Source organism: Lithobates pipiens, unplaced genomic scaffold, assembly GCF_037356315.1.
Source record: "Lithobates pipiens isolate NorthernLeopardFrog02 unplaced genomic scaffold, aLitPip1_a1.2 Scaffold_13, whole genome shotgun sequence".
Classification (NCBI taxonomy): Eukaryota; Metazoa; Chordata; class Amphibia; order Anura; family Ranidae; genus Lithobates; species Lithobates pipiens.
In genome coordinates this window covers 292,167,666-292,183,152 of record NW_027507718.1, presented here as the reverse complement: position 1 = coordinate 292,183,152, position 15,487 = coordinate 292,167,666, and the positions used below count along the sequence as shown (strand labels likewise).

Genomic DNA, 15,487 nt, shown 5'->3' with positions numbered 1-15,487 from the left:
GTCACGGAAAACATTATATCGTTGGCATATGCTGCCAACTTATGTTCCGCTTCTCCCAACCTAAGCCCCCTAATGTTCACATCCTGACGTATTTTCACCAGCAATGGTTCAAGTGACAGTACAAACAGTAGGGGGGATAGGGGGCACACTTGTTTAGTACTGTACATTTCAAAAAGTCCTGACACGGCACCATTCACTTTCACCCTTGCTGTGGGGTGTTCGTAAAGTACGCCCAGTCACTTCATATGTCTGTTCCCTATACCCCTTCCCACAAGGGCCTCTCCCATGAACCTCCAAGTCTACCTTGTCAAATGATTTTTTGTACATTTCAAAAAGTCCTGACACGGCACCATTCACTTTCACCCTTGCTGTGGGGTGTTCGTAAAGTACGCCCAGCCACTTCATATATCTGTTCCCTATACCCCTTCCCACAAGGGCCTCTCCCATGAAACCCCAGTCTACCTTGTCAAATTATTTTTCAGCATCAATTGACAGGAGTAGACCGGGGGATCCCGGCCTCCTTTATTTCATGCATCACCAGCAATGCCCTGATTCCATTGTCCCAACACTCTCTTCCGGGTATGAAACCAGTCCAATCTGCGTGTACTAGCTCGCTCATTACCTTGGCAAACAACTTGATGTCATCATTTAACAATGAAATTGGCCTATAACTCGAGCAACGTGTAGCATCCTTTCCCTCTTTTGGTATTATGTTTATGGCCACCTCTAAAGCCTCCTTCCTTATTGCCCAGTTTTTACCTATCCGATTAATATATGTACATAACTTTGGAACCAGAATATCTCCAAACTTTCTGTAATATAGTGTTGTTAGGCCATCCGTGCCTGGACTCTTACCCAGGGGGGTTTCTTTTAATATTTTCCTTATGTCTTCCTCTGTTCCTCCAACCCATTTCTTTGCTCCTCTTATTTTATGCTTCTTTTATTTTTTTGCACAGGTGTTTCGTTCTTATTAATGGAGTATAATTTTGCATAGTATTCTTGAAAAAATTCTGCTATCCTTGTTGAGTTATATACCATTTTTCCTGTACTATCTTGTATTTTTTCTATATAATTTTCTGTTATTTTCTTTTTTAACATCCTTGCCAGATATTTATCGATTTTATTTCCCCACAGATACCTTTCCTTTTTAATCTTATTATACGCTGACCGTGTGCCTTTCTCAACTAGTTCTTTTAGTTACTCTCTTTTACGTATAAGCATCACCATCTTCTCTACATTTCCAGTGTTTTTTATGTTGCTGTTCTATTCCAGTAATATCTTTTATCAAGTTATTCTTTCTCATTATTCCTGCCTTTTTCCTTTCTGTTCCTAGTTGAATAAGTATACCTCTGACATATGCCTTTGGGCCTCCCACAAAGTGGCCTCTGATATTTCTTCCGTGTCATTGGTTTTAAAATACCATTCCAATTCCTGCCTGATCCTCTCCCATGCTACCTTATCCTGTAATAACTCTTCATTTAATCTCCAGGGAGTTGTTCTATTTAACTTTCCTTCGAGCCTAATTCCCATCATTACCGGTGCATGATCAGAGAACGTGGCAATCTTAATTTCAGTTTTAACAACTGTTTTGAGCAATCTATGGTCCACCAAAAATAAATAAATTCTTGAGTATGTACCACGCACAGAAAAATGGAATGTATAGTCTCGACATTTTGTATTCTGCGTTCGCCACACTTCTATTAATTGGTTCTGTAACAAAGCCTTTTTTAAAGCCTTCCACAGCACATTCCCAGTCCACTGTGCACTTGACGTACTGTCTATCTCGGGTATCATGCAGAAATTAAAATCTCCGCCCAGTATAGTATGTCTTTTCTTAAAGTCCAGGAATTTCTTTATAATATTAATAGTATATCTTATTGGGTTACTATTGGGGCAGTAAATATTTGCCAGAGTGTATTCTTTCTCATTGATTTTACCTTTCAAGAATAGATATCGCCCTTCCGGGTCCACAATTCTATCCTCTAGGACAAATCTTACTCCTCTGGCAAATCCTATGGCAATCCCTTTAGCTCTTCTTATTGGAGAATCTCCATAATACCAAACTGGGTAGTCTCTGGATCTTATTTTTAAATTAGAGTCCTGAGATATATGTGTCTCTTGTAATAGAACTATATCTGTATTATAACGTTTAATCTCTCTTATTACATTGTTTCTTTTTATCGGAGCATTTAAACCTTGTACATTATAGGTCAAAAAGTTAAGGGTGGACATCTCTGCACACTGTGCTCCGGGACCTCTCTGCCCTTCTCCCCGTCTCCAGGAGCACCGTGGGTAGAGATCCCACCCTTCCCCTCCTCCTCATCTAGGTCCTTTCCAGAGCAGTTCCCCATTCTTACCCCCTCCCTTTTACCCTCCCTCCTTCTTCCTTTGGGGTAATTGGCCTCCCCATGACCCATGGATCCAAGGCTCTCTACCTCCTCTTGGGCCTTTGGTTCCCCCCGGAGGTTAGACTCTGCCTGTGGGTCCTACTAGACCCGCTGCTCCCCAAAGTAAAAATGACCCGTCCCCGCTCCCTCCCCCTGAACATTTTATTAGTTCTCTTATCCTTCCCTCTTACCTCCCCCTCCCTCCCCTTGTCCTCCCCTCAGCCACCAGTTCTTTGATTCTCAGTTATTCTCAGTTTTTCTTCTTTGATAAGGCCCAGTTTTTCCGTGTGATCGGTTGCCATCTCTGTTCCTCCCTAGTCGGGCACTGTTTTGTACTTCCCACCAGCCCGGTATTTCAATGAGTGGTATCTCCTGTCTATCACAAAAAGTATCCGTATCTTCTGGGTATCTCAGAGTTGCTGACCGTCCCTCTCTTTTCCCTATTAAACATGCTGGGAAACCCCAGGAATACTGTATATTGTTACGTTTCAAATGCTCCAGTAAGGGTTTCAGTGTTCTTCTTTGGGCCAAAGTCTCGGGTGACAAGTTAGGGAATATCTGCAGGGTGAAGTTGTCATATTTAATTGGCTGTTTATTTTTTAGGCTCTGCCCGATGTGTTCCTTATCCTGGAAAAAAATGAAATTTTACTATTATATCTTGAGGTGTTTCTGCTGCCAATGCAGCTAGCTTTCTTATCCGATGAACTCTTTCAAACTTTATTTTTTCATTCTCTGTTAGACCCAACATATACCCGAATATTTTATCCATTTTTATTTGTAGATCTTCTCCTTGCATATCTGAGCTCCCCTTATTCTAAGATTTTTCCTTCGATTCCTGTTTTCTTGGTCTTCCAGCCGATACATTATGTCTCTCTGATCTCTCTGTAATCCTGCCATCTGCTCTTACAAGTCTTTTATTGCTATTACTTGTAAGTCCAGTTGTTCTTCTGTACTTTCTACCCTTCTTAAGACATGATTTAAGTCCTCATGTAAGGTGACCATTTCCCCTTTAATAGATGATTCTAATTTTGCAAACATCTCCGCCATCTCTCCTTTGGTTGGCAGCTGTTTTTTTTTGTCTGGTTTCAGTTATCAGTTCTTCCTCTCTGTTCTCCCCAATACATGCTATATCTGTTGAATCTGGGTCCTTGGGTTGCTTTCTCTGTCCATTTTTTTGTGCTCCCTCTAGGGTTTTTTTACTCTTAGCCCCTGTCTGTTTCCCCGGACTTCCTGTCCTCCCTTCCTGTGTCATGTATTTTTTTATGGAGCCCGGCGCTCATTTTAGGTGGGTTCACACTTGCTCCTTTTATGGCTTTCCCCCTCATCCTGTTCTTTGTTTTAAAAAAAAGGATGTAAGTCCAGCCCAATGACTTCAAGGGTCAGTGACTACTTAATTACTGTATTGCTATGTGACCTTGTCTATATTTCAGTTTTCACAGTGTTTAATGCCGGATATTCTCAGCTGGTATGCATTAATTCATGTGAGGTAAACGGCTCAGTGTATTTGTCTTATGATTCTAAAATGTTAGTTTCTGGGACATTTTCTTGTTTAGACAGGGGTATACTGTGTATGCAGATATGGGGGTGAGGGAAGATCTCACCATCCCTTCTCTCCCATCCCTCTCCTATCGCTGGACCTCTCAGATTTACTCTTTACCTCCACTCAATGCTGGCAGCATTGAACCCCTGAACCTTGAGAGTTAGGGTAGACTTGTCTGTTGAGGAGCCTAACCTGAGCCAGTGAGCTCTCCAAATGTTTTAGCCCTCTTACTACTTTGAATGAATTCATATCAAAGTTCCAGCACCTCGTGGATGCGTTATACTTCACAAGAGTTTATCCTAGTTTAAAATACATATGGATATGTCATGAGAGCATTTTTATGAAATTGTCAAGAGGGCCAGCTCTTCTCCTACTGAAGTGAAGGATTGTATGCCTGTCATCTATATCCCTGCAAAAAAGGTTTAGAAAGCGTTTTTAGCCAAGCACGATGAGTGCGAGGCTGATATAGTCGGTGAGTTAATTCACACAAGGGGGAGAGGAATCACATTTCACAGTGGTGCGGTGAAGGAATGGCGTTTTGAGAAAACACTGATCAATATTGTCTGTTAAAGTGAAGCATGTTTTGAAGACTCACAGACTTTTGCAACACTGCACACATTTTGTATAACACTGTATATGTTTTGCAATACTCTTTGAGTGATTAAGTGTATGGTGTAAATTATCACTTATTCACTGGGTTATCTTTTAAGCTATCTAATTTATTTTTGTTTCTATGGTTTAATTATCATCTATTCATCATTAGTATTTCTTTCATGGAAATTAATTAATTAATTTATTTATTTTTTGGATTTGTATTTGATACATTTTGCAGCATAGAATTTAGTGGGGTAATATACACTTTACTTTAGCGCCACGTGTTTCAATTATTTATAATAGGAACATTGCACATAAGTTAATATATTCTTTAAGTGGCAGCTTAGGGTGGAGGGGATTTTACTTGAGTGCAGTGGTAAATTCACAGGTGATAGGGCAATAGTGAGTGTATTATTGATTTGTATAGTGTTCTGGAATTACCTGCATACCTGCTTTAGATTTTGTTATATGTGTAACTAAGTATATCTCCCACAATTGTATAGACTCGGTATTGGAAAAGAGAAACAACTAAAGCATAATGTGTTTGTTAATAATTCACAATCTGAATATAATATAATTACATTATTATTCTAAAATGCAAAACTTATGTACAAGCTTGTGTTCTTACTCCACTGAAACTGAGTTTTGATATATCTTGACAACTGACAGCACTTAAAATATTTTGGCAGAATTCCTGTTACAGACTGATAACAAAATGGGACAGCAGCAAATGACAAGTACAAGAGAAAAAGACTGACAAACATTTGCAACTTACCTTGGCAAGCGGCAATAAAGTAATGCATTATACATATGCTGTCTCCAAGCATATCAGGGTGTTAAGTGAGGCAGTGCAATGTGACCAACCCTTAGGGATCTATGCATAAAATATTGCATGTAAATGTCATTTATGTGGGCAACCCAAATGTTTCCCATATTCTTTGTAATACAATTTTCCCTCATTATCACCAGTGCCATCTAATGGTCAAAACATAGTATTTTTTATTGAGATATTTCAGGAAAAATACTTCATTATGGCCACTAGATTGAATTGAAGTTTATAGGTGATAGTTATGTTACAAACAGTATGGCAAGAATTTGTGGTGTCTGAACAAATAGTAAGACACCTGCTCAGTAAATGTTTTACAAATAGACCCAAACGTGTTAACATTTATCTGACTAGCCTGTCACTGCTGGTTATACTATGGATTACTTTTTTCATTAAATATATTGTACTAAATATTTGCAATATGATGTTGATTCAAATTTTGTTTTTGTTTTTTACCTGAGGAGTGGAGGCGTTGCTTGGGGAGGACAGGAAGACATTTCTTTTGAGGTGGCTAAATTGTTGCTAGGGGAGTAATCTTGAACTCTGGCATCTGTGCCACAAGAGCACAGTGGTCAGGAGCATGCAACATACAGCAGAATATACAATGTGTGGCTGTTAAAAATATGTAATGTACCATGTAAGTTACATACTCCTGGTTATAACATTGTCTATGCAGTGTTGTGTGGTACAAACTTATGGCTGCTCTACTCTGCAAGAGCACATAAGGCATACAGTACATGTTAAAAATGTTAGTGTCAGACTTACCTGATAGATGCCTGATACCAAACAGCTGAGAGATAAGCTCACTGCCTCCAGGCCAATAATCAATCTTTTTCATGGTCTTACACTCTAAAACCAGTGACCATGCATTGCTTTTGTACACAGACATCCTGTATACAGTTTTCCTTCTTTGCTCAGGAGATTTAGCATATTGTGGAACTGTGGGACACTGAGCAAGAAAAAGAAATGGAGAAATTTATATTCAACTCACAGGGACCTGGGCAGACTGAAATATTTATTATTATAATTACTGGCTCTTAATAGGTTGTAACCATATAATTCTCCAAAAGCTATTTGTCATTCTTTGCCACCATTTTTTTTCCCAACAACTCTAAATCTGGGAGTCCCGCAAAGACCAGCCATGAACACTATATATTATATATTGTATGACACTATGTATCACTGAAGAAAATAGTACGCTTCTCATGTGTGATTTTAATGTGGTTCACTACTGTGCCAATATGAAAGGAAAATAATTTAAAATTTGACCTTCCCAAAACTGTTATGAGAAGGTTGGAAGTACACAATTGTTTTAAAAGTCTTTGTAATCTATATTGTAGCACTGACTGGACCAGTAAGCAGTATTTGTTTATTACCAGTACCTCTAGCTGAAAACACCTAAGGTCAATAATTTGAAGGGGCCATATATTGTATGTACAATATATGATAAGCAAGGGGCATGCATGCCTTAACAACAATGTATTTAATTACTTAAGCCTGGTACACACGATCAGATTGTTGGCCAACCGCGTGTCTGATTTTGTCAAAAGGGCCTGCATCTAGATATGTGCTCTGTCAATAAATTTGTTGAGCTTCATTCTGTTCCATTTCGTATTAGCTGTTAATTTGTATTTTGTAATTCGTGTCCAAAATTAAATTGGGATAAGTACGAAGTATGAATTTTCGTTAACTTTTCGTAACAATTACGAACGATTGTTATGATGAATTTGAAAAAAAAAGAAAAAATACCTTTCTCAATATGGCAGTCATCGACTCATTATGAGGGGCTCCCACCATCCCTGTGCTGACTTCCTCCTGGGGCCGTACCCTGCTGTTCTCATTATGAGGGGCTCTCACCATCCCTGTGCTGTGCTCATTATGAGGGGCTACCCCCATCCCTATGCTGTTCTGACTTCCTCCTGGGGCTGTACCCCTGCTGTGCTCATTATGAGGGGCTCCCACCATCGCTGTGCTGTGCTCATTATGAGGGTCTCCCACCATCCCTATGCTGTGCTGACTTCCTGGGTTTTTAACTTCATCATAACGAATAATCGTAATTATTATGACAATAACAAAACAATATTAACCGACATTCTTATTTTGTCCAATTCTGAATCTCCCATCGACTACCAGTACCAGTCTCCCACTTCCATATTAAAAAAGGTAATTTTCCCAACCCTCACTCAGCAGCAGAAGAAAACCTCTGATTGGTGAACAAAACACCAGTCACGTTTCCGATGTAATGGAATTTGGTATCCGAAATTCGTCAAAGAAATTGTGTATGTTGTATACAATTCGGAAGCATAGAAATTTGTATTTTGGTTGCTTCCGAATGTACGAATTTTCGAAAATGTGTAAGAATTTTCAGAAAAATTTAAGTGGGTGGTGTTCCAAGCAATACCCATTGTGACAAAAAAAAGTAAGTTGGGTGGAAAATTATCAGCTGAGCAGTGGCTGCATCCTATTAGATGTTTGGGAATCCAGGCAGCCAGCAGTGGAGATTCCACCATACATGCACTAAGTCCTCAGTTATATTTGTGGTTGGAGAGCAGTAAAAACACATGGCTGAGCCGTGTATTTAGCACCCCCTCCAACCTCTCACTATTAAGGCAGCAGACAGGGGTGTACATATGCCTAACCCATGATGCTTTGCATTTCAATGTGGTAAAATGTATCCCGACTGCCGTACTCAGTGGCCTGTACCACCGACTAATCATGACCCATTCGACTGAATAGGGCTGCGCAACAACCATGACATAATGCCTTCCCACCACTTATCCAATGATATTTGAAGATGACTCTACCTCAGAGCACTCTTTAGAGGGCAACACAGGTACCTGGTGTATGGGGGAAGTGATTATTTTTCTGTATATGGTGGCATTTACAGTGAGATACCAAAAACAGGAGAAGAGAGCAGAATTACATTTTTTTCAGGGTGGCAGTACATTTTATTGTTCATTTAGTAGGTTTGTAGGTAGGTTACACTGTTTTGCTTAAAGTATATGTGTAAAGTAAAGTGTAAGGTGAGCAATAAACTATATGCTTGGTTTGTCAAATACACCTTTGAAGGATTTTCTTTTTGATAAGTGCACAAAATAGTCAGTGTTGTCCTATGTCTTCAACACTGTAGTCTTATCTCTATGTTATCAGTAACATAGTTAGAAGTACATGACATCCCCCTCCCTCCTCCCCTTATGAATAAGAAGGAAAAGAGGAGGTGTTAAGTAGTCTTAGGGTAAAAACAGTGTTTCTTCATAGATACAGTGCAGTAAGTGAGTGTTTAGAATGAAAAATGTGTTTTGTTTCGTTTCGGATAGATTTGTTATGTAACTAATTTTGTTTCATTAATTTGTTTCGGAATTCATTTTGTTTTGTTTAATTTTGTTTTGTTTATTCATTTTCTAATATAAAGAGGATTGAAGCAGTGCAAACTTGTTAAAAAAAATAAGGACTCTGTGGGCACAACATGAAGCAGAAAGGATATATAAAAAAGATATGTCTTTATTACAAAAATACAAAAATAATATAATATAGGAAAAATAAACACTAGAATACGACAGACAAGAACACCCTCAACTGGACAGGGTCAACAGATACCTCAATACCAAACAAGGAGGCATGGATTGTTTAAAAAAATTATTATAGAACAGTCCATTATGGAAAGAACCCACACAGACACCCACTGCTGCAAAGTCATGCATACCAGTGCTGCCTATGTGTATGCAATTTAAAATAAAGAAAGTATTTCACTGTAACCTATCCTCTCTTTATATACATATCCCATATATATATGAACAAATGTCAATCTCATATATTTGTTGAAAATTAGTGCATTTATAACAGTCCTATGCTTGATCTGTAATTCTCTTAAATTCAGAGAGAATATGGATTTGAGATGTCTACTGTAACTACAGGCGGTCCCTGGGTTACAAACAAGATCCAGTCTGTAGGTTTGTTCTTAAGTTGAATCTGTTTGTAAGTCGGAACAGGTACACCCCTGTAATTTTTGTTTTGCTGTCTCTGCCCCTATTCAGAAGATTTCATCTCACTTTCTGTCTCAATGACAATTGGATTTTGAAATTGTTGGTTGTTGTGGAAACAAGCCTTGGTGATAAAGCATCAGTGGAGGTATCTTTTTCCCATAATAACTCTTACATGAGTGAATTTCCCTTCCTAGGGGTAGATTTCCTTTCACTCCCTGATGTCTCTCTTTGTTTGTAAATATGGGTCGTTTGTAAGTTGGATGCTTGTAACTAGGGGACCACCTGTATTTAAATTGATATAGTGTGAACATTTAAAACTAGGATTTGTTAGTGGTTCCTGTATGCGTATGGTGATCCATGACATATTCTGATTTTAGGAAATGGGTCATTCATCTTTCATGTCCATTGCATAATAATGTATGATTATATCCTTTTTAACAGCATTTCTGTAATTTGTTTAATTTATTTTCTTTCAGGCATTACTAAACACACAAAAATTATTGCGTACTCAGGTTGCAAATTTCACCTTCAATCTTGGATTTTCAGGGAAGTTCTATCACACAGGTAAGAATATAAAAATGGAACACTTTAACAGTTTATATTTATTTTATTCATTTCAAATAACACAACTTGTAGAAAAAGTTATTTGTAAACCACTGAATTATGATTTGGGCAGAAAAGGAGCCTAAATTTACTCTTCTGCTTACTCTGTATGATTTATATGTAAAATGGAGCATCTGCAATATCAAATAATACATATTAAACTACTTCCCAGAAACTAACATTATCTGGTTACTATGTTGCTCTGTTGAAGTTACAGATCAGCAATAATAAAAAAATAAAATGAACTGAATATTTTTTTGTAGTCAGTTAAATGTGAAGTATTAAGTTTTAATATTATATATTCTTTTCAGCCAGCCAACACAGCTATAGGGCCCTTTTCACATGGTCCTAATTTGTTCTTATGACCTCCTGAATAAGTTTGTTGTTTACAAAGCTCAAAAGCTGAAGCTGAATGAGTCAGGGTTGGGACACTCCCCCTCCCTTCAGAGTGACCTTGGCATTCAGCTTCTGCTCTTTTTTGGGTATTAATAATTTATGGTGTTCTGGTACTCTTTTGATATGTAATAATAATATAGCAAAGTATATGTACTATATATATATATATATATATATATATATATATATATATATATATATATATATATATATATATATATATATATATATATATATATATATATATATATATATATATATATATATATCTTTAGTATTCCTTTGGTGTTTTAGGTTGGTCACTAGTCATATGTACTTTGTAGTGCACATCTTTAAAGAAGGCTTTACAAGGCTTTACAATATTGAAACTATACTTACCTCATTAGCTACTTATACCATTAACCAAATCATTTATATGACTGGCTGTTGTAGGAAAATCTTAAAACATAATAAATTGTTACTCTGGGTTTTAATCACAAAATAATGCTTGTATGTAGTTACTAGATCAAGTACTATCTTACTATAGAAACAGATTTTTTAATGATATTTTTCAAGTACTCGGGTTCTGTGAATTAAAACCAGGTATTTAATGTTGAATATACTGTAGGTTGAAAATTGCTTCTTCAAGTGCACCTGTGCCCAATCTATACCAAGCCATCCCTGACCTCTCTAGTTGCTTGTACTGGAAAGTAATTGTTTTAAAATGCTCAGAATATGTAATATTTTAGCATAAAAAGTCTGGGCACAGGCCTGTGGCAATGACCTAGAAAAATACAAATATAGGCATCCTTCCAGGTTGAGGGTTGGAAAAAGGGCCAATAACCCCATCTGGTAAAAAACAAACAAACACCCGTCCCATAATGTACTGCTTCTGTCTACGCCTATGCAGTTTTGTGTGTATTAATTATAAGGGAAAGAATGTAACCAAAAAGGAGTGATATAACACATTATGATGCCGGCTAGAAATCAGTTTAGTAAATGTTTAATCAGCCCCTAAATATTGTAAATGTCATATAAACCTACAACCTTTTGGCAGTTATTTTATTGATTGATTGATTAATAACAATAGAAATATTGCTTGTGTACGTGTATAAATTCCAAAAAAGAGTAAAAAAAAAATAGATTGCAATGCTATGGCATCAATAAGAACAGAACTTTATAAATATACACAAATAAATTCATTTTTTTCCCTTTTTTCCATTTAAGATTAACCACTTTTATTTTTCCCTAGTAATTCACATACCCTGACCTCAGTAGTGCAAATTATCTCTTTAAATGTACAGATTAGTATTGGGTATTTTTTTTACCAAATGGTAAAACTATTAATGACATTTTTTAATATATAAGAACCTAAAGTAATTAGTTTTTTCTTTATACAACACATTTTGTAACTGTCTTTTACTATGTTCCTTTTTAATAATTTTTATGCAGTGATTTTAGCATATGGTATCAGTTAGGTGTGTTCTCTTTAAGTCTGAACCATAAAAACAGCATCGATTTCTGTAAATCTTCTTAAAAGACATATGACACGGACTGTGGCATAATTTTTCTGTTCAGGGGACTGGATAGGACAGCCAAGGATGTGACACTAGTTTACTGTGAACATAAGCATGCTACAGAAGGAGGATAGCTCAGAAAGACAAATTAACTGTGCCTTTCTTTTTATAAATGAATTGTCTAGAGCTGTGAAGGAACAATAAATGAACCAGTACTAGCATGGCTCCCATGCTGTTCAGCCAAATACTAGTTATAAAATGGCTGTGATAAGGAATGATTTATCACTTTTGTACTTCCGTATTAACATCCAACTGAGCAGAATTTACAAATTAAATATGCTGGACAAATGTATTTATTAACATAAAATAGGTTTCTATGATTTTGATTATTACTGATGATGTTTTATCATTATAGCATTATTATTCAGCGTGTTAGTTCTTGAAGTATCAGTATCAATATCAATATCAAATTTCCAAATCCAGCATTACATGATAAATAAAGCAAACTCTCTGTCTTTAAATCTACAAACAATGTTTATTTGCTTATTTTAAAGCACAATGATTCTCCCCTCACCGTGCTATCAATGAAAGCACTTTTCCCCTCTTTCTTCTTTTGTGGTACAACCAGTGTTTGTGTATGATGGTCAGTGCTCTACAGATAATACAATCCCCATGACTTTTTGTGCTGGCTTCATCCAATGTGCATGAACGCCCATTACTATTAATTTATTTTGCTGGGCAGTGTGGCATGGGTGGTACAGTAACGAAAACAAGGTTTTCAGTGCTTTGATGTACTTTATGTGTCAGTACACACAAACGTAGCCCATGTAGTCCATCTGCACCAATGAGGTTCAATGGAAATATATTGAATAGATTTTTCTTTCAGGTCTGGTATGGATTTTAAGGGGAACTCCACATCAAATTAAAAAAAAATGGCGTGGAGTTCCCCCCCTTAATCCATACCAGACCCTTTATCCGAGCACACAACTTGGCAGGCCGCAGGAAAAGAGCCTTAACCCATACCAGGCCACATGCCCTCAACATTGGGAGGATGCTTTGGGGGTCTGTGACCTGACCCCACTCCCCTCTGATGTAAGGAAACCTGCATTACATCAGAGGGGGGCAGGGTCACCTGTACATCACTGGGGAAGCCTGGGTTTCCCCTTGCGTCAGAGGGGGGCGGGGTCAGGTGATGGGTGGCCCCATCCTCCTCAGCTAAAACCAGTCAGGCTGATGGGATTCCCACAGTGTCCCCGGTGGAGACAGGATGCACTGCGCTGGACCATCGAGAGAGATCACCCATCACTGGACCCTGGAGAAGAGATCACCCATTGCTGGACCCCGGAGAAGAGATCACCCATCGCTGGACGCCGGAGAAGAGATCAACCATGTAACACTAACCCCTGAAGGAGCTGCTGGTTTGATTGGGCTTACCGTTACCTTCTTCACCTCGAGTTGCATATAGGGGTTTCCCATGGTAGATGGCCCAGAAACTTTAGAGACTGACGACAGATCCGCTTAAAGGGATTTTTATTTGCAAAAATGTAGTTAACGAACAGTCTCTTAGTATAGGATCAGAGGGTTAGGAGGAAAGTTCAGGTACTCTTAGTGTCAAAGTCAATAATAAAGGACTTGCTTACTTTGACTAAATCCAGAGAATAACCATTCACAGCTGGATGTTCACTCAAGTTGGATAATCCCTCTCTCACAAGGCCTAGCAGCCAACAAGGTACTTAAATCAGGAATAAGTCTCTGCCACAGACTTTGTTGTAGAACATGTAGGAATAAATCTCTGCCTCAGACCTTGTTGTAGAACATGTAGGAAACTACGACTTGTAGAACATTGGTACCTGTATCTTTCAGCCGGTTCGGTGATACCCACGAGATTGGATTCACTTAGGTCCCTCAGCCTCACCAGGCTCTTGCTAAGAAGCCAACCCGTATGTGGCCTTCTTCTGAAGAGTCCTCCCCTAGATAGCTACAAAGTTGCTGGGCCTCTCCACAACTGGAGACGGCACCAGACCTCCTCCGAATCCCTTCCTTAGTTTTCTTGCCTCGGGCTAGCCAGCCCCGAGACATAAAGTTGGGTGGATTCGCACACCAGGCCATAGCCTTTCTGGGGGCTGGTCAGGAGGACCAGGCCCATGGAGTCAGAACATACTTCTGGACCGGAACACCGAACCACATGACATCTGTATCTTAAGTACCCTATCCCGGAAAGCACAGCAAGAGTGAGGCCGCGTACACACGGGCGGACTGTTCACCCAACTTTGTCCGCTGAACAGTGTTTCAGCGGACAGTCCGCTCGTGTGTGGGCTTCAGCGGACAGTTTCAGCGGACAGTCTGACGAACAAAGTTTTTCGGAATTTCCGTAAGACAGTCCGCTGAAACTTGGTTTCAGCGGACAGTCCGCTCGTGTGTAGGCTTGTTCGACAAACTAAGTTTCGCGCATGCTCAGAAAGGATTTACACGGCGAAGGTTGCATTGCAGTGTATTGGACGTCGAATTTCTCGTCCCGTCGTACGTGCCGTTCACGTCATCGCGCACGCTTTCAGCGGACTGTTCGTTCATCGTGTGTGGTCAAGTCCGTTCATGCAAATTTTGAGCAGACTGTTTGTCGGATTGTTTGACGAACAAAGTTGGGCGAACAGTCCGCCCGTGTGTACGCGGCCTGACACTCCCACTGGGCTGGCTTCCGAGAGAAAATAACCTTAAAGCACCCAACCAGACTGTGTTTCCATGCCTGCCAGAAGAGACAGTCCCCCTGTGGCCAGGCTGAACACCCTATAGTCCAGTCAGACTAATTCTGAGGTCCAAATTTGGAATAATTATACCCAAACCAAACTGCAGTTGAGGTGTAACATTAAATTTCAAAAACATAGCACGTGCTCTTCAGGAGCGCTACATTTATTTTTTTTGTGTGTGTTTTTTAACATTTTTTTACACTTTCTTTGTGAAATGGTAGGGGTACTTTTGTACCCCCTTACCATTTCAAACGGGGGGTGGGATCTGGGGGTCCCCTTGTTAAAGGGGACTTCCAGTTTCTGATAATTCCCCCGCCCGCAGACCCCCACAACCACCGGCCAGGGTTGTGGGGATGAGGCCCTTGTCCCCATCAACATGGGGACATGGTGCTTTGAGGGGTCACAGACCCCCAAGGCATCCTCCCAATGTTGAGGGCATGTGGCCTGGTACGGTTCAGGAGGGGGTGGGCGCTCTCTTGCCCCCCCTTTTCCTGCCAGGTTGCGTGCTCGGATAAAGAGTCTGGTATGGATTTTTGGGGGGAACTCCATGCCATTTTTTTTTATTTGGCGTGGAGTTCCCCTAAAAATCCATACCAGACCATTCAGGTCTGGTATGGATATTTAGGGGGAAACCCACGTCATTTTTGTTTTTTTATTTGATGCGGGGTTCCCCTTAACCTGAAGGGCCTGGTAATTGAATTTGGGGGGGGACCCCACGATTTTTTTTTTTATCACTGACTTTCAATGACTGTTCTCTGTATTACGGCGAGCCGACAATTCAATATAGCCATGAGTGCTTTTAAATGACTTTTTTTCATGCAGAAATGACACTTTGTGCAGGGACAGTTCTAACCATGGGAAACATGCACCCCTTTACAGGCATACTATACACACCCCCAGGTACGAAATTTAAAGGAA

At 39.3% G+C, this 15,487-nt stretch overlaps 1 protein-coding gene across 2 annotated transcripts in view; it reads left to right on the top strand.

The window, feature by feature from the left end:
- Positions 1-15,487, top strand: part of LOC143974940 (bifunctional heparan sulfate N-deacetylase/N-sulfotransferase 4-like) — a 566,687-nt gene that overhangs the window by 196,294 nt on the left and 354,906 nt on the right. For both annotated transcript variants that reach the window (XR_013272301.1, XM_077476810.1), the window contains exon 3: positions 9,807-9,894. Coding sequence is in view for 1 of the 2 variants with exons in the window: in XM_077476810.1 (XP_077332936.1) it covers positions 9,807-9,894 (88 nt within the window). In the remaining variant the exon portion in view is untranslated. The remainder of the gene's footprint in view (positions 1-9,806; positions 9,895-15,487) is intronic.